Genomic DNA, 21,131 nt, shown 5'->3' on the forward strand with positions numbered 1-21,131 from the left:
CCAACCATTCATCATCAACATCAATCCACTCTCCCCAACCATTCATCATCAACATCAATCCACTCTCCCCAACCCTTCATCATCAACATCAATCCACTCTCCCCAACCATTCATCATCAACATCAATCCACTCTCCCCAACCCTTCATCATCAACATCAATCCACTCTCCCCAACCCTTCATCATCAACATCAATCCACTCTCCCCAACCTGTCATCATCAACATCAATCCACTCTCCCCAACCCTTCATCATCAACATCAATCCACTCTCCCCAACCTGTCATCATCAACATCAATTCACTCTCCCCAACCCTTCATCATCAACATTAATCCACTCTCCCCAACCCTTCATCATCAACATCAATCCACTCTCCCCAACCCTTCATCATCAACATCAATCCACTCTCCCCAACCCTTCATCATCAACATCAATCCACTCTCCCCAACCTGTCATCATCAACATTAATCCACTCTCCCCAACCTGTCATCATCAACATCAATCCACTCTCCCCAACCCTTCATCATCAACATTAATCCACTCTCCCCAACCTGTCATCATCAACATTAATCCACTCTCCCCAACCCTTCATCATCAACATTAATTCACTCTCCCCAACCCTTCATCATCAACATTAATCCACTCTCCCCAACCCTTCATCATCAACATCAATCCACTCTCCCCAACCCTTCATCATCAACATTAATCCACTCTCCCCAACCTGTCATCATCAACATTAATCCACTCTCCCCAACCTGTCATCATCAACATTAATCCACTCTCCCCAACCCGTCATCATCAACATTAATCCACTCTCCCCAACCCTTCATCATCAACATCAATCCACTCTCCCCAACCTGTCATCATCAACATTAATCCACTCTCCCCAACCCTTCATCATCAACATTAATCCACTCTCCCCAACCTGTCATCATCAACATTAATCCACTCTCCCCAACCCTTCATCATCAACATTAATCCACTCTCCCCAACCTGTCATCATCAACATTAATCCTTTCTCCCCAACCCTTCATCATCAACATTAATCCACTCTCCCCAACCTGTCATCATCAACATTAATCCACTCTCCCCAACCCTTCATCATCAACATTAATCCACTCTCCCCAACCCTTCATCATCAACATTAATCCACTCTCCCCAACCTGTCATCATCAACATTAATCCACTCTCCCCAACCCTTCATCATCAACATCAATCCACTCTCTCCAACCCTTAATTATCAACATTAATCCACTCTCCCCAACCCTTAATTATCAACATTAATCCACTCTCCCCAACCCTTCATCATCAACATTAATCCACTCTCCCCAACCCTTCATCATCAACATTAATCCACTCTCCCCAAACCTTCATCATCAACATTAATCCACTCTCCCCAACCCTTCATCATCAACATTAATCCACTCTCCCCAAACCTTCATCATCAACATCAATCCACTCTCCCCAACCCTTCATCATCAACATCAATCCACTCTCCCCAACCCTTAATTATCCCCAACCACTCTCCCCAACCCGTCATCATCAACATTAATCCACTCTCCCCAACCCGTCATCATCAACATCAATCCACTCTCCCCAACCCTTCATCATCAACATTAATCCACTCTCCCCAAACCTTCATCATCAACATTAATCCACTCTCCCCAACCCTTCATCATCAACATCAATCCACTCTCCCCAACCCTTCATCATCAACATCAATCCACTCTCCCCAACCCTTCATCATCAACATTAATCCACTCTCCCCAACCATTCATCATCAACATTAATCCACTCTCCCCAACCCTTCATCATCAACATTAATCCACTTTCACCAACCCTTCATCATCAACATCAATCCACTCTCCCCAACCCTTAATTATCAACATTAATCCACTCTCCCCAACCCGTCATAATCAACATTAATCCACTCTCCCCAACCCGTCATCATCAACATTAATTCACTCTCCCCAACCCGTCATCATCAACATTAATTCACTCTCCCCAACCCTTCATCATTAACATTAATTCACTCTCCCCAACCCTTCATCATCAACATTGATCCACTCTCTCCAACCCTTCATCATCAGCATTAATCCACTTCCACCAACCCGTCAACCATTGTAAGTAACCTACTGTCCACAACCCTTCAGTATTGACAGTAACTCACTGTCCCCAACCCCTCATCTATCATCACTAAACCCTCTGTTCCCAACCCTTCATCCTTTTTGCAGTAACCTGCTGTCATCAATCTTCATACATTGTCAATAACCCACTGTCCCCAACCCCTTATCCATTATCAGTAACCCTCTGTTACCCAACCCCTCATCCATCATCACTAAACCAATTGTCCCCTACCCTTCATCCATTGTCATGAACCCTCTGTTACCCAACCCCTCATCCATCATCACTAAACCGATTGTCCCCTACCCTTCATCCATTGTCATGAACCACTGTTCCCAACCCCTCATCCGTCACCACTAAACCAATGTTTCCCAACCCCTTATCCATCATCAGTAACCCACTTTCCCTAACCTCTTGTCCATCGTCAGTTACCCACTGTCCACATCCCTTCATCCATTGTCAAGGTTCATGAGTGGGTTACTGAAGATGCCCCGCATAAGGTAATTGTGTTTGTGAATATGATTTCTGTAAAAATATGTTTTGAAAATTTGAAAGTGGCTAATATTGACCTTTGACCCTCTAACCCTTACCAATGACCCGTTGAGGATGATTACAATACTATGATAAAATAACAATGTGATATGCTTCCATGATATAATACAAGTCACAGTGGCATACAAACCTGGACCGTAATAGTTAATAAAGGATTAAAAAGATTATTTTGTAGCAGTACCAGTGACGTCAGATGTATTGTGTATGTTGATAATTATTTAGGCTGTGGAAAAGACAGTACCAACAGAGGCAGTAGGCGTGGTCTGTAAGGTCGAAGGTCACTACCAGGTCGTGGAGTACAGCGAAATTACAGTGGAAACTGCTGAGTTGCGAAGAGACAATGGACAGCTGACCTTCAATGCTGGAAACATCTGTAACCACTACTTCACACTGGACTTCCTCAAACACGTGTCACAGTAAGACCTAGCATTTGGTAATGTATCTTACTGGTCAAGAATCACAAACTGACCAACACTGCTGGCTTAGGTCATACTTAACTAACAACCACAAACTGACCAACATCGACATAATTGGTTTCTTATTTTACTGGTCAAACAGCCACAAACTGACCATTACAAAGAAATTATTACAAACGACTTAAGTCACACTGATTGGACATCTAAAAACTGACCACATTGGTTTTTCATCATATTGATAATTCAACCAGAAACTGACCAACACCTTCAACTTTAGTCATGCTGGTCAAACAAACACACACTAACCAACACTGACACATTAGTCTTTCATATTTCTGGTAAATCAACCACAAATTGACTAACATGAGCACACACTTGCCAACAGAGATGACTTCGGGTCAGACAGTGCAAACATCTACAAACTGACCAACACAGACGACTTTAGGTCACACAGTTCAGTGACGACTGAGGTCCCTCTGGTTAGAAACTAACCAACACAGATGATTTAGTCATGCTGGAGGTGATTAAACACCCTAGAACTGACTACCACATGTAGAACGTCCACATATATCCATATAATTGATTCATCAAATGAGTTCATTAATTTAGAAAAAGTGGTATTTATCCCGTAATACTGTGTTTTTACTTTGTTTCAAAGTCAGGAGGTTGGTTTAGTATAGGACAATTAAACCATATTTGTTGGTAATGATTTTTTGATAATAAATATAATGACACATAGACCTTCAACTTTAAAGACATGTATTAGAATTAATAATTATTGATCAAATGACAAATTTCTAATAAATTTCAAATATTGGTTTAACAAGTTTCATTGTTTTTATTACCTGTTCAGGGTTGAACAAGAAAACCAGTTAAAACACCACGTGGCTAAGAAAAAGATTCCGTTTGTTGGTGACGACCAGCAGATTGTCAAGCCTACAGAACCTAATGGAATCAAAATGGAGAAATTTGTCTTCGATGTTTTTCATTTTGCCAAGTAAGTATACAAATAAAAGGAGATATCTTGATGCAGATTTCCTCGGTTTTACCATGTAAGTTATTTTTAATTGATGACTTTAAAAAAAAATTGAATATAGCCATAGTATTTTAACAAAACATGACATAATCACATTCCAGTGAACACCGTATTTACTCCACAGTTATCTCCTCCTTAGTGGTAGGCCCATTCATATTAATATTGTTGTTTATTGTTCAGTGATAATTCTGCCCGTTAATTTTTACTAAAATGTCATGTTGTTCACGCATGGCTAATCGGAGGATAAACACGATATGGAGCTAAACTGTCATGGATTAGTGGATACCATAGAACTGGTTATTTTTGCAAGACAAAATATTCCTGAATTCAATGAAAATAAGAGAATTCATTTCATACAAATTAAAATTGCATGATCTGAATATTATGCGATGGTATCTAATTTTTGTGAATATGTGTATTGCTCCTAATATAAAGTTTGAAATAGGTGATTGCAGATTTACCAGTCAAACACCAGTAATAATGATGTTGCTTTAACCATGGATTGCATAGATTTTTTAAACACTTCCATGGCCCAGTTCTGCTAGAATATATTAAAAAAACTGTAGTTCACTTTCTACAACAGTAGACCTATACACTTTAGGTTTTCATTTCTACGGAAGCTTTACGGAAACTTTCCTGTCGCATAGATGAATTAATTCTATTCACATTCTGTTTTGTGACGATGGGATTTGCTTACAAATGCTTTTGAAACAAATGCTAACTCATTGCAATACTTTGTTTATTCCAAAATGTTCCTGTTTCTGTGTTTCTGAGTATACAAATATTTTGCTAAAACATATTATGCTGGTACACTGTACCTGGAATATACTGACTTTTAACACATTAATATCTCAAAAACAACAGAAGTCATGAAATAAAGATGACCAGAAGCAAATTTTCAAAATATCTCAGTCAAATGCAGGGCAAAAAGTATAATAAGTGCTGACAAAGGCAAGAAACAAATGGTTGGAGACTCAAACAAGGTCATGCAGAACACCTGTATAACTTCCAGCACCTGTAACACATGCATGCTTCCACAGGTATATTTACACCTCTACATCACAGGTACATTTACACCTCTACATCACAGGTTCATTTACACCTCTACATCACAGGTACATTTACACCTCTACACCATAGGTACATTTACATCTCTACATCACAGGTACATTTACACCTCTACACCATAGGTACATTTACATCTCTACACCACAGGTTCATTTACACCTCTACATCAAAGGTACATTTACACCTCTACACCATAGGTACATTTACATCTCTACACCACAGGTTCATTTACATCTCTATACCACAGGTACATTTACATCTCTACACCATAGGTACATTTACATCTCTACACCATAGGTACATTTACATCTCTACACCATAGGTACATTTACACCTCTACACCACAGGTACATTTACACCTGTACACCACAGGTACATTTACACCACTACACCACAGGTACATTTACACCTGTACACCACAGGTACATTTACACCTCTACACCACAGGTACATTTACACCTCTACACTACAGGTACATTAACACCTCTACATCACAGATACATTTACACCTCTACATCACAGGTACATTTACACCTCTCTACCACAGGTACATTAACACCTCTACATCACAGATACATTTACACCTCTACATCACAGGTACATTTACACCTCTACATCACATGTACATTTACACCTCTTCATCACAGATACATTTACACCTCTACATCACAGGTACATTTACATCTCTACACCACAGGTATATTTACACCTCTACATCACAGGTACATTTACACCTCTACACCACAGGTACATTTACACCTCTCTACCACAGGTACATTTACACCTCTCTACCACAGGTACATTTACACCTCTCTACCACAGGTACATTTACACCACTGCATCACAGGTACATTTACACCTCTACACCAGAGGTACATTTACACCTCTACATCACAGGTACATTTACACCTCTCTACCACAGGTACATTTACACCTCTACAGCACAGGTACATTTACACCTCTACATCACAGGTACATTAACACCTCTATACATATATGATAAACTAGCAGGATCACATGATGTGACACACCTGAGTAATGTATGAAGATAAAAATGCTTCACATTTTCACTATTCAGCACACTTTTATAGACTTTTAATGATAATGATCACAATATTGACTGTCGCTCATCTTTTATAAGTGATAGAGTTACTTTACCGTGTTTACTGTTGTATCACATGACTAAAACTATGAATTTTGTCACAAAGAATTTTGTTGATTCACATGTTGCTTTTGCTGAAATATTGAACTTTTTAGTAACATAGCTTTTTTTTCTCTCTCTCTTTTTTTATCCCCCTTTTTTGTGTGTGCTTTGTGTGTGTGTTTGTGTGTGATGTACACATATTCATTCTACAAAATCAAAAAAACATTGTTCACGTTTGCTTCTGTTGCTTTGTTTAAATCATATTTCATTTATTCGGATTCTTTTATTTTTTGCTTTTTTGTTTAATTTTTTTGGTGGTTCTCTGAATCATTTTATTTTATTTTAAAATTTTCATCTCTTTAACACTTTTTGAAAACTAATTTCTTCTTTTCAATAATCATATTCACTCTAATTTATATTTGGAATCTTTCCTGCTTCTCCATCCGTCCTCCTTCCTTCTCCATCCTTCTTTCTCCTTCCTTCTTCCTTTTTTCTCTTTCTCCTTTACCCTTTCCTACCTTACTTGGCCTTGGTTGTGTCCGTGGTTTGGTGTAAATGTGACAGGAACTTTGCTGTGTGGGAAGTACTCCGTGAGGATGAGTTTGCTCCCTTGAAGAACGCTGACACTGCAGCGAAAGACACGCCGACCACCTGCAGAGAAGCCCTGTTGAGTCTCCACCATCGTTACATGTTAGATGCAGGCTCCAAGTTTATACACAGCGATGGATCTTCACTTTCAGATATACCATGGTAAGAACCTTGAGTAAGCACCTCCAGAAAAGTGAATTTTGTATAAAGTTTCAGTTTTCTTGCACTGATATTGCACTTTCTCGAAAAAAATCTTAACAGTATAACATTAAATACAGTTCTGCACATGTTGTGTTTTTTCAATGCATGCATCAATTAAGTATAACATAATACATTCTATATACATTGTAATGTTTTTACTACACAAATTTGGTTTAAATCATAACAACTAAATCTGAATGGATTTTCAGCCATTTATTTCATAGATTCCTATATGCTTGTTTGAGGAAATTTTTGAGAGAGAAAATCCTTTTTGCATTTAAAAAAATGTAATTTTCCTGCATTGCATGCTTTGCATGTAATAACTGCAGTAGTTATGATTGTGAAAACTGCTGTAGCATGATGAATCGCAGTAATATTTACCTGGAATCAACACATTTGAGTTCTTATTAAATTCTAAATGATAGTGTTGATACTTTCAGAGTTCCTTAAATATTAATTTCAAATGTTTATAGAATAAATTGTTTTGAGCTTTTTGTCAGTCTTAAAGTTCATTTTCATGTCTAAAATATCATTAATTAATTTTATTTTAAAATCTTTGTAGTAAAAATGCAAATTATGAGTTCAATACTTAGGTCATCATCTCTAGTCTAATTATGTTGATGGTGCTGTTATAGATTTCATTATGTAGAATGATTTTATTATTTTACTGGAATGTAATTTTAAATTTCTCCTGCAAGGTATCATTACTGAATACACAGAACTCTTTAACCTATTAAAATTTGCTTATAATACCAAAAGTCATCTTTGATAAAATGTATCAAATTTAGGCCTTTAGGGTCAGAGACTGTATGGAACCAAGGCTATGAGATGGCTACCTCAAGAAAATGTTATTAATTTTCTGTCAAACAGTGCAAAATGGAATTTCATTATCAAATACATAGATACAAAAACATACTTGATTGTCAGCCAACCAACAATTTCTTCAAATTGTCACAAAAAGTACTTAATTTCATGAATTTCAGCTTTGTTATCTCAAAGATTTTGGTATAAAAGAAAGAAATATACTTATCAACGAAACAGAGAGGTTTAAAATTTGATGTTAGTCATTACATCCCCAGTGTTTAATCTCTGATTTTCTGTTGTGTGCATGTTCACTGCATGTTTTATATATATATATGTGACTGTTTTGCCTTTGTTTCAGTGCTAAGAAAGCCAAAGAGAGTGGTGACTGGTAAGTCTTAGTAGGCATTATATCCTACAGATGTGGTTTAAGTGGAGTTTATATCTTACAGTGTGTAGTTTGAAGTAATGGTTTTATATGTATAAACATCATCAATGCGCCATATGTTTTCTGTATTGTAGAAGAAGCATTTCTTAAAATCAAAATGCTAATATTCAATATTGAAATAATTGGAGGAATAAGGGAGATAACTCCGCAATAAACATGTATATTCTCAACAGTGGAGGAATTTTTAGGTCACCTGAAACAAGGTCTCAGAGTGATCTATTCTAATACCCTTCATGCGACGTTGTGCGTCATACGTCGTGCATTACGCGTTGTGCGTCATGCATTGTGCTTCTTACGTCTGTAAACAATTTAACACTTTCAACTTCTTTTCAAAAATCCCTGATCCAATTTCAATGAAATTTTGCAAATACCTTCCCTGACCTAAGACCAACTCAAATTGTGAATTATACAGTTCCCTCCCTCCAGGGCCTGAGGGGTGGGGCCAAAAGATGTTAAATGGACTCAGATTTCAAAAATCTTCTTCTCAATACCTAGTTATGGTAGAATCAAACACTCTTCATGGAAGTATCTTAAGGTGCTTTACCAAATTGTGAATTTCATGACCCCAGGGTCTCGCATATCCCTGTGGGAAAGAGTTAAAGTTTACTAAAGTGTATATAGGAAAACTAGATTTTTGAGGATAATTTACTTAATTTCCATTGGAAATATTTCAGAATAGGTTAGAATTATGAGTGAAGGATGACAGCTTGATAGTATGACCATTTTGATCCTGACTGAACCCAGGGGCTGATGGGCAGGGCCAAAAAGGGGTCAAATTGACTTTCTTCTTCTCAAGACCAAGTTATGGCAGTATCAAATGCTCTTCATGAATGGAAGCATCTTAAGGTGCTTTAATTACCAAAATGAGTCTCTTTTTTCTTCCTGGGGAGGATTATTTTTTTCTAAACTTTACTGTAATTTTCATAGAAAAATTGCATTTTTGAACATAACATTGGTTATTTTCCACTGGAAATAACTTCATAAGAATAATCAATATAGGGTGAAAGTTTTGATGGAATGCATGTATTGACACGGTCTATATTCAGTGTCACAATTTCTGTTTCATGACCCTTGATAACTATCCTTTAACCTTTATATTCAATATTGCTTATCTCAGGTGACCGTCAAGGCGGCTAGGCCTTTTGTTATTAATGCTTCTTGAGAAGCAATAAATGCATCTTTCTCAAACTTCATTTGATGGTTCTTCTTGTTCCCTAATTATGCCTTTTGATTTTGGGACTGATCAGAATTAAGAATTAATTGAGAATTACTGGATGGATCCTTCTTAAATTTCATATGGAGATTCCTCTTGTGTGCTAGTTGTATTTTGGGACAGATCATTAATAAGGAAACATGGAGCCAACAAGTGATTATCTTGGATTTGACAGTTAAATATTATTATCACTATTTCTTTAGAGGAGTTTTGAAATTTCATATAGTTAAGATCAAAAACAAAAGAAAAAGAGAAAAGAAGATGGAGAAAGGAAAGGAAAGTGTTACAGAACTAAAAAGATAAAAGATAAATAGTTAATGCTGAGATCCCTCTGGGATCTTTTGTTGTTTTTACAAAGATTCTCCTTTTATGTTGTTGTTATATATATATCATTTACTGAAAGTTCACTCTGTGTAATATGTCATTTATTGAAAGTTTGCTCTGTGTAATATATCATTTATTGAAAGTTTGCTCTGTGTAATATATCATTTATTGAAAGTTTGCTCTGTGTAATATATCATTTATTGAAAGTTTGCTCTGTGTAATATATCATTTATTGAAAGTTTGCTCTGTGTAATATAGAATTTATTGAAAGTTCACTCTGTGTAATATAATATATATAGTTCACTCTGTGTAATATATTGAAAGTTCACTCTGTGTAATATATCATTTACTGAAAGTTCACTCTGTGTAATATATCATTTATTGAAAGTTTGCTCTGTGTAATATATCATTTACTGAAAGTTCACTCTGTGTAATATATCATTTATTGAAAGTTTGCTCTGTGTAATATATCATTTATTGAAAGTTCACTCTGTGTAATATATCATTTATTGAAAGTTCACTCTGTGTAATATATCATTTATTGAAAGTTCACTCTGTGTAATATATCATTTATTGAAAGTTCACTCTGTGTAATATATCATTTATTGAAAGTTCACTCTGTGTAATATAGAATTTATTGAAAGTTCACTCTGTGTAATATATCATTTATTGAAAGTTCACTCTGTGTAATATATCATTTATTGAAAGTTCACTCTGTGTAATATATCATTTATTGAAAGTTCACTCTGTGTAATATATCATTTATTGAAAGTTCACTCTGTGTAATATATCATTTATCGAAAGTTCACTCTGTGTAATATATCATTTATTGAAAGTTCACTCTGTGTAATATAGAATTCATTGAAAGTTTGCTCTGTGTAATATATCATTTATTGAAAGTTCACTCTGTGTAATATATCATTTATTGAAAACTCTGTGTAATATATATTTATTGAAATCACTCTGTGTAATATATCATTTATTGAAAGTTCACTCTGTGTAATATATCATTTATTGAAAGTTCACTCTGTGTAATATATCATTTATTGAAAGTTCACTCTGTGTAATATATCATTTATTGAAAGTTCACTCTGTGTAATATATCATTTATGAAAGTTCACTCTGTGTATCATTTATGAAATATCTGTGTAATATATCATTTATTGAAAGTTCACTCTGTGTAATATATCATTTATTGAAAGTAATTCATTTACTCACTCTGTGTAATATCACTCTGTGTAATATAGAATTTATTGAAAGTTCACTCTGTGTAATATATCATTTATTGAAAGTTCACTCTGTGTAATATAGAATTTATTGAAAGTTCACTCTGTGTAATATAGAATTCATTGAAAGTTCACTCTGTGTAATATATCATTTATCGAAAGTTCACTCTGTGTAATATAGAATTTGTCGAAAGTTCACTCTGTGTAATATATCATTTATTGAAAGTTCACTCTGTGTAATATATATATTGAAAGTTCATTTGTAATATATCATTTATTGAAAGTTTACTGAAAGTTTACTCTGTAATATATCATTTATTGAAAGTTTGCTCTGTGTAATATATCATTTATTGAAAGTTCACTCTGTGTAATATATCATTTATTGAAAGTTCACTCTGTGTAATATAGAATTTGTTGAAAGTTTACTCTGTAATATAGAAGTTATTGAAAGTACACTCAGTGTAATATAGAATTTGTTGAAAGTTTACTCTGTAATATATCATTTATTGAAAGTTCACTCAGTGTAATATAGAATTTGTTGAAAGTTCATTCTGTGTAATATAGAATTTGTTGAAAGTTCACTCTGTTTTTGTTTACTAATGCTCTTGGACAGTGCAATTCCCATTAACTCACTGATGTTAATTGTAACAATGGCAAATTTACATAGTTGTCTTTTAAAATTTTTCTTAATGACTGATATGATGTAAGAAAGTTTTCTGACTACCAATATGGCAGATTTCTTTCAGAATCTTGGTTTATTATAAACCATACTGTATCATAATCTAGCTGATATTTGATCTAAAGATAACAATTATTTACCGGTACCTCAAAGTGATAAATAAAAATTTGTACCATACCCTGAATGAAAGAGGCAACATTTAACCTTCTTTTTTTGTCTATTTCAGTCAAAAGAGCGAGAATGATGATCAGTTCAACAAATGTGAAGTTTCACCATTAGTATCCTATGCTGGGGAGGTACTGTAGAATGTTATAGATATCCTTATCATACTGTTGTCTTCTTATGGGGTTAATATACCCATGTAACAATTTTATCTCCTTTGATCTGATTGGTCGGGTGAGTTCATACCATGAGGCAGCGTATGTATCTGTATATATTGTTTCCTGTTGTAAGTTCCTCCTTGTACTCTGACCTCTGGGCTTAGTACAGGATACCTACAATATAGATTAAACTTTTTTATATAAAATTGTTACGTGTCTACACCATGTTGAATTTTATATTTGTGTTTTACTAAAAAAATAATATTTTGAAAAGGCAATTATCATTTACACTATTTGGTGCAATTTTCACAAATCTTGCTTTGCATATTTTTTTGTTGAAATCCCATTTTTTTCTGTGTTTTAGGGTCTAGAGGATCTTTTAAGTGGGAAGAAGTTAGTGCCGCCTGTACAGATTGTAATGGGACCAAGTGATATTACACCTTCAATCATACAGAATGTCACAGCTAATGGCACCACCAACTAAACAGACTTGCAGTGTGGATATTTACATCAGTTCAAAATCATCACTTTTCAGCCTACAAAAACAAATAGTCTTAATATTCCATTTTTATGGTCAGTTTAGTGAGGTTGTGACATTTGTTAAGGCTTTTTTTTATTAGAGTGTAGATGCTTTTGTCTCAAAAACTGATAAAATGGCTTCTTTTGACTCTGGACCATTTGGTTTCAATCCTCAGGCTGTTCATGACAATCTCTAAAGATGGACTTGTGATAAAACAAGACTGTTGTCTTCTTCTCAAGACATGCTACCTTATTTCTGAAGACAGTATACTCTCTGGACAGTTTTTTACCGTATCTTACAGACACATTGAGATATCTTCCAAAACAGATCATATCGGTCCTGTTACTATGGAATGAAAAGATGTTAGACTGGAGTATTAAAATATCAGTGTTATAGAATCTTTAGTGTATATAACTCTCATGACAAATTGTACTAATATATCAAAGTATTTGAAGAACTTTGCTGGTCAAGGATAAAACCTGAGTTAATTTATAACTTATGTATGAATGATATGATGATATATCAATGTGAGTGTTGAAAAAAATTATTTATTTATTTTTATTGTGATCATAATAATGAAAGAAAAATGAAGATAACTGCTGTGGTAGATTGAGCATTAGCTGTTGATGTAAGGTTAAATATGGTAAGCATCATTAAACAAAAAATAAATGCATTAAGAAAATACTTATCTTGGATATTCTAAATTGAGTTAATGCAGAAAAATTCTTGTCTGGCACAGTTTACCATGATTCTAAAATTCATCTTATTTAGTGGCCCATGGACTCCAGTTATAAAACTATTTTGAGTAGGATTTTCATCGATTTTGTGAGTCCTTTGATAAATTATGGTGTCAAAATGCAGATTTCATAAAGGAAAACCCTGATCTGGGCATATCTTCAAAGATGAAAATTCATTTTGTAAACATGTATCTTACTTCAGAGATTCCTGTTGTGTTTGAATTCAGATCTGGTGCCGGAATATGTTCAGTCTAGAAGTTTGATGGGGAAAAGATTTTTTTTTTAAATCTGACATTGTACGACATTCTGTTTAATTTTGAGTTGTCCTCAAATGCATATGGCAAAATGTTTTTGAAGTTTATAGATCAAGTTGATCATGATCCACAATATTGTTTGAGTGTGAGACAAGATCCGATATTGTCGATTGCAATTTTTTTTATCAAGAATAAATCATAAATAAAGTGTACATTTCATTCACATATATTTTCATAAAATTTTGTTTAGTTATTTATGTATAAAAGTACAATGTCAAAAGATCTTTTCAAATATATTGTCATGATTTACAAATGTCCTATTGTATTATAGTGATTTTAAAGTTGGGCATTTTTCTTTGGGAAATGTTTTGTCCAGCTTTATGATGGTTCATCTTTACATCCTCAGAGATCAAACAGCAGTGCCATAGACCAGATTTGAGTCAGAATTTATTTAATACATGACATTTTAACTTTATTAGAGTTCTTGTATTTATTAAGCTTCTGTTTGTAAAATTGAATTATTTCCTTAATTTAAAATCAAATTACTTTGTCTGGGCATCTGAAATATGCTATGAAAGTTATTGTATCTCTCAGTAAGCTTATCCATGTTCATCAAACTAGTTACTTGGTTTTGTAAAACATATGTATATAGGTATCTTTTAAAACAATTTGATATTTGAGACAATATTGAATGTAAAATTTGAGGTGTTTAAAACAATGGCTAAATTAATTGGGTGATCTGGTATAGGTCTAGATTGGGTATCAAGGATTTAAAGTATTATCATATGATGTATAACTGTCTATGTAAAACGTTTGGACATGTTTTATTTTGATTATTATTGAAAAGCTTGACACTCTCTGTTTTTTAATACCTGTATGCATATTTTTTTTAGATAAGACAAATGTTTTTTGTGTGGATTTGTACCAGTATACTTAACCAGAAAATACTAGTGTTGCTTTGCAAATGTTTTGCCCTTTGATTTAAATGTTTTATACTTTGAATCAGTGTTTAAAAAATTGTGTTCCCATGTTGATTAACCAAATACCAAAACAGAATCCTGACCATTTTAACTGCTGTCAACAGATACTGTAATGTCATGTATTTTTCATGAGGCTAATCATAACCATGAAACCAAGGCAAATAAAGCCTCACAAAAGTTAATGGTTTCACAGTAACTTCTGATATTTCCAGGTTTGTTTTATGAATTACTTTATATTTGAAGCTTTTACTTTGTGTTATATCAATTTAACCTAAAAAGTGTTATCACAAATACATTATTTAAGTGATGAAATTGTTTCTATATTATCCTTGTGTAAGCAATTCTATTGAAATGCTATGATTCCGTTTTGAAGCATGAAGTCACAAAATCAAGCACAGATATACACCAGGAAGTCTTTTTACAACACTGGTAATGTAATGCCAAAGAAAACCTACCTAAGTATCTTTTATTTAAACAAAATTCCTTGTATCCATTAATACAAAGGTTAATAACTGTAAACAACAAATAACTGAATCTGTTGTGTTTTAAAAGGCAAAAAGAAATTACAGATAATGTATATTACTACATATATTTGTTTGTGTCAGTGTTTTCAATAATTTTTCAATCTAAAAGTGATAATTCTTTATGGACATATTGTTTATTAAAAAATACACATTTTCTTTGTGTATAACATGTAGTGACACAAGCGTTCCCTCTTCAGTGAGATAGCTAGTATTAAGATGCTGGCTTCTGTATGTTGTTGAAAAGTTGATTAAAAATTTAACATCTTTGATCCTTAGAAAAAAATTATTTATTTTGTGATGCAATCATTTTAAAGTATTATGGATTGATCTTTTGTAAATTGTGTTAATATTTCAATGCATGTGTAAAAATTTTATGATGGAAATAAGTCAGAATCTTCAACAATCATGAAGTGTCATTATACAGTATATCATAATTGTAAATAGTTCAGATTCTTTAAATCTATATATATATATAAAGTCAGTGGAAAACTATAAACGCATTTGAGGTATTTTTTGCGACTTCATAGAAGTAAAAATGTTGTCCATCCTTTTAATATCATCCTTAATTTTTAGGTTGTCAGGTTTGGGTAAGATAAACATATATGTAGATAGAAAAAAAAGGTATTATGTAAACTCTCCATGTAATTTTCACTTCTTAGAAATGTTACTCATGAAATAACTTCATCTGTTGTTGGAAATTAAGCCTTTAGTCTCCGTTGGCTTCTCTTCATTATTGTCATCATTTAAATTTCTCAATGCAGCTCTTAAGGGGAGATAACTTTATTAACTTTATTAACTTTATATTCAAGCAATTATTTTAGAGTTTGCTCCTTTCTGCTCAAATATGCACATTTTTAAAGACTGGTAATTTAATCGTGTTTATGATTTCTCCGTCCACATCATGACAAGTATTACATTACCAGTATGAAAAATGCATAGAAGAATTAACACTGAGACAAGAATTTTTTATTCAAATTTTAACAGGAAAGTTTTAGAAGTGTGATTTTTTTTTAAAATTTAGTTTCTCTTACTTGATTTTTTAAAGAGACTTTTCATATACCAATTAAGTTATTGATAATATGTACTTGTATCGTAAGTCAGAGTTTTAAGAATGTGAATAGATATTTAGGCTTTGAAAAAACACGGCAAACTTTGATCTAATTAATCAGTGCTATACAGTGTTTCTGTCTTCTGATTGGTGATATATACATTTATACTGAAGAAATTAATTTTCTTAAATAATATCTATAAATACATTGTTCATGTATCATTAGTCTTTTCATCTTTTCATCTTTTTTTATACCTGAAAATCTTCCTTCTGTTGTTTAAGCTTTCCAAAGTGTACATAATGGCTTTTATTGTTTAAAATGTAGAGTATTTTTATTATTTAATTGTGTATATAACAATCAGAGGAACTAATCATATTTTTTTTGTTAAGTGGGATTAAGTTAAGAAAATTAATAATGAGGCACAGAGTCCAGAGAGATAGAACACAGACAGAGCACTAGCTGTTGTTTGTAAGTTTAAAAAGAGAGAGAAAAAAAAGGAAAAACAATGAACCTGTCAACCAAAGAAATGTCTGTATCTCACATAATCCAAATATAGAATCTTGGCCTGGTGACCTTTGACATTTGAACTTCTGTTACATTGGCATGTTGTAAAATACCTGAACTAATGCAAATTTCAATGGATAAGAGAAATTCTTATAACACAACCTGTAGAAGATTAGAGTGTGATGTTTTGATGACCACATAGTCATCATCATCATCATCTTATATCACAACCTGTAGAAGATTAGAGTGTGATGTTTTGATGACCACATTGTCACATTTATCTTATTTCACAACCTGTAGAAGCTTAGTGTAAGGTTTTGATGACTACACGGTCACCTTCATCAGACAAAAACGTCACACTCTAATCTTCTATTAGATGTGTTATATGGTAAGAACTTATATTCTATTATTATATTCTATTGGCTTTACCAATCTGAAGAAAGTGTTCAAAAATACAAATGTCATCGTTTTTTCCTAAAAATTACCATTCTGTTGGATATTGAATTTGAGGATCAATAGTATTCTTAAAATTAAAAATTGTAACTTTGTTTTAGAAACTCTCATTTACGATTTGCGTAAGTATTACTTTATACCAAATAAGACAGTTTATGATTTACCAGCAAACACTATATGACATTTGTCAATGGTCTCTGGAAAGTACATGTGTACAGCCTTGTAAGGTTGATATTTAATAAACAACTGCATGATTGATGTGTATGTACATAAAAGCAAATTCAGGTGTTCATAAATTAAAGTATGTTATATGGATCTGTTGATTTCACACCTTATGTTAAGTTTCATGAATATGCAAGTGGGAAAAATAAAATTTTAACAGAACAAATGTGTTGTATTTTCTATAAGAATTCTCAATGAAATATATATTATCAGGGAAATATCATTGAATGTCTCATACATCTGTTGTAAATCTGTTGTAAATTGTGTTTTGTTTTTCTCCTGTACGTTTTGAATGGAAAAACCAAAACCTCAATGTATATGCCCTTTTCGCATTTTAGTGTTATTGTTGATATTCACAATTTTGCTGACTCGCCAAAAAAACAAAAAAAAAAAAAAAAAAAGATAAAAAAATGAGAATCACATAAACTTTCTTTAATTTTTGTCAGTTATCAAAAACTAATTAATTTTTAGATCTGATATAATCAGAATATAGTTCAAAATTAAGATAGAACATCTTCAAAACAAATACAGATTTGATACAATAGAACTGTTCATAAGGTCTTTCTCCTTGATGACCCAATAATGCATCTCTTCACCCTGGATTTTGGAGGCCAGAGACCAGATATATGGTGGGAAGAGATATGCCACACTGTATACAGGTATTTTTGCCCAGTTTCAACATGATAATAAAATATAATAACAGTTATTCAAACACTGCATTTGGGTAAGATTTGCAGATTATAAAATTCGTGTTTTTCTTTTTTTTTTTTTATTAAGAAATCATACTTATCATAATTCACATGTCAGGAGATGTTCACTTTTTTTCTTTCCAAAAATTCTGGGAATTGTTTCGGTTGTGAAATTATTTACACATAAAGGGAGACAATCCATGATGGTTTACAGCTGCAATAAAAAAATATTAAATAAAGGTTATATGGTATAGCTCTCAATTTTAACTTTAGGAAATGAAAGATGTAACAACGTACTGAAACTAGTATTTGATTAAAAATCATTTGATATCAATTTCACATTGACGAGGTAAGGATCACCATGAACCAATCCATTAAACTGTCTTGTATTATGTTTCTGATGTTTTTGTTGTCCCTTAAAAGAATGAATGTATTGAAATAACAAAAAAAAAAAAAATCTAGAAGCTTTAGCAAATATATGTTTCAATTATTTTTCACAAAATCTTCATAACAACTTGTACATCCACTGCAAGTCCTCAGTGCAGGTGTGGATTTTAATCAATCAAATTGATTCTCTATTGTCGTCACTGTTTGAATTCTCTGGGGAAACTGTTTGTATGGTATGATTTGGAGAAAATTGACTGAGAATATTTCAGTTATTCAGACTGAGCGTCTATACAATCAATCTCTCTGCTTTGGATTGTTGCTTTTGATAACATAGACATCTATACCAAGCTAGATTGGGGTGTATTTTCAAATTTAAAAGCTAAATAAACGAAGAAGCCAAAATTACAATGTGAAATATAGTCCAATGCTAGGATATGTATACTAAAAATTGTTTATTTTATTTCACAGAATTTTATTATGACAAGAACCAATTTACAGGCTCTCCTTTCACAGTGTTAGATTAGCAGGTTGTGTTAAAGAATACGTTATCTAGTAAACTAGATTAACAAATAACAGAACAGCATAAACCCTATATATTTCTGTTGTCGGGGATAAAAACATGTTTAAGCTAGTAATAATAGCAAGGATGTATTATGCATCCCTGCTATTATACATCCCTGGTAATAGAATCTAATAAAATTTTATTACGGAGTTATCCCCCTTCTTTGATACCGGAAACTTCCTCCAGATGTCGGCATTTGACTCCATTCGCGGTTGGTGAACTCGTCGATAAAGACATCTCAGTGTATTACGCATACGTGATGGTCGGGTACCTTTAAGAAGGAGATGTCTACGTTTTCTAAGGATTTTGCAGCAAAGGAAATGTAAAAGTGATGAGTATAGCCGTTTAAAACGGCAAATATGTGGGAAGTATTGTGTTTTACTTGCAGGTGGAAAGTGACAAACGAGGAACTGGCAGTGCGAAACTGCAAATAGTTTTTGTCAGATAGCCAATCTGACATTATTTTCAATTAGGTGCTACAAAAACTACAAAGATGACAGAAAAAACCGAAGAGCAGAAGGAACAAGTGGAAGATCAGAGCAGTGTACGAGTTGCATTAAGGTATAATAATTTAATAATAACTGTCTTGGTTTATTATCATCACGTCTACCGTAATAGGTTATTATTGATGAGATACGGTAAAAATAAAAAAAAAGATCAGCTGATCGGGTTGTCGCAGTGTATTCTGAATACAACGGGATAACATTTGATTGTCGTGATTTGAATAATAAATAAAACCATCACATTAGTTAAAATGAATTTAATTAGATTAGTGGTAGTAAAGATCTGTGTAAGGCTTGTTGAATTTCTCCAGGTTCCATAGTATATTTCTTGACTGTAGGTCTTAGTTATATCGAAGTCTGTGGTTTATGTTATGAAAAACTCGTATTAGTTTAGAGGGAATTGGGACTCTTATGCTGTCACTGATTATTTGCAATTGTTAAAACTTAACTTCATTACAAAGTTTAAGATGATCAAAGTCCTTTATCTATGTAGGTAAAATGTAACTTATGTTCTGTATGGCTGTTAGTGTACAGAGCTAGATATATTTTGATTACAAACATAACATTGCATTGAATCTTAGCTGGTCTACCCCCTTAGCATCACTCTTTCTTGGTACAGTGAAAATGATGACCAATTGCAACCCTTGTTTAAAAGTTGAATGCATGTGCATAATCTGAGGTGGTTAAGTAGTGTAGTTAATCTTTCACCTTGTATTTGATGACTGGGATTTGATTAAGCTTTTTAGGTATATGGCTTTTTAAAAAATTACATTTTGTAGATTTTCCTTGGGTACTTTGGGCTTTCTTCCACAGCAACCCTCCTATAGCACATTTTTTTCAGGACTCAAATTATCCGAGTCCCGAAAATTGCTGCATATTTATGCATTTGACACCAACTATACTTAAGTATGATATATCCTACGGTTGGATCACAGCTTTGAATGTGATCAAATGACAAGCAACCTTGAAAGTTTTATGATACAATTTGTTAAGAAAAAGAAATGGTTTTATGTGTAGGAGATTTGATCTTCATCTACATTTAGAATTGTGATCTTGTACTGCAAGTGTATCATTTTAGAGACCAAATCATTATTATCTTTATTTGCAACAATCATGTTTAATGATATCAGAATATCAGATACATATCAAATTTCACCAGTTGAAATTTTGAAAGGTTTCACAGTATCAATAACAATATTATCTTCTCAATCAGGAAGCTTGTGTTTGTTGTAGTTCTCAAGTCATCATTACCTTATTAAGATATACCAAACCATATTCTGTGGTAATTTAATCAACCACATTGCAGTGTATTTTGCATTCATGAGTTTTCACTTGACAAAAGATGCATTTAAGTTAATTAATGCAGATTTTCTGGATGAATTACTTCACAAAGAAACCATGAGAGAAAGGTCATAGTGTATATACAATTCATTTGTAAAAGTCTTTATCTAAAAGCTGGTAGATTTCATGTTGATTATACAGGACATTTTGTATAAAATAAATGTGTCATTTGTTAGTCTATATATATTTAGTTAAAAAGATGTCTGTAAGCAAGCTTACATAATACTCGTTTTGTTTAGTCCTGAGGAGGAAAAAATGTGTTATAATA

General features: G+C 33.1%; 2 protein-coding genes across 3 annotated transcripts in view; both read left to right on the forward strand.

Annotated features, from left to right (window-relative positions):
* Positions 1–13,868, forward strand: part of LOC132554196 (UDP-N-acetylhexosamine pyrophosphorylase-like) — a 31,920-nt gene extending 18,052 nt beyond the window's left edge. The window contains exons 6-11 of one of the 2 annotated variants that reach the window (XM_060218499.1): positions 2,897–3,090; positions 3,944–4,087; positions 6,903–7,088; positions 8,290–8,319; positions 12,045–12,114; positions 12,503–13,868. In XM_060218499.1, the coding sequence (XP_060074482.1) occupies positions 2,897–3,090; positions 3,944–4,087; positions 6,903–7,088; positions 8,290–8,319; positions 12,045–12,114; positions 12,503–12,622 (744 nt within the window). In that variant the 3' untranslated portion in view covers positions 12,623–13,868. The remainder of the gene's footprint in view (positions 1–2,896; positions 3,091–3,943; positions 4,088–6,902; positions 7,089–8,289; positions 8,320–12,044; positions 12,115–12,502) is intronic. The other variant, XM_060218500.1, reaches the window with a different exon arrangement.
* A 5,644-nt stretch (positions 13,869–19,512) lies between these two features.
* LOC132554142 (kinesin-like protein KIF21A) overlaps positions 19,513–21,131 on the forward strand; it is a 115,964-nt gene continuing 114,345 nt past the window's right edge. The window contains exon 1 of the mRNA XM_060218444.1: positions 19,513–19,580. Coding sequence (XP_060074427.1) covers positions 19,513–19,580 — 68 coding nt within the window. The remainder of the gene's footprint in view (positions 19,581–21,131) is intronic.

This window comes from Ylistrum balloti, unplaced genomic scaffold (genome assembly GCF_031769215.1).
Source record: "Ylistrum balloti isolate Yb309-2 unplaced genomic scaffold, AGI_CSIRO_Ybal_v1 Utg370386, whole genome shotgun sequence".
Classification (NCBI taxonomy): Eukaryota; Metazoa; Mollusca; class Bivalvia; order Pectinida; family Pectinidae; genus Ylistrum; species Ylistrum balloti.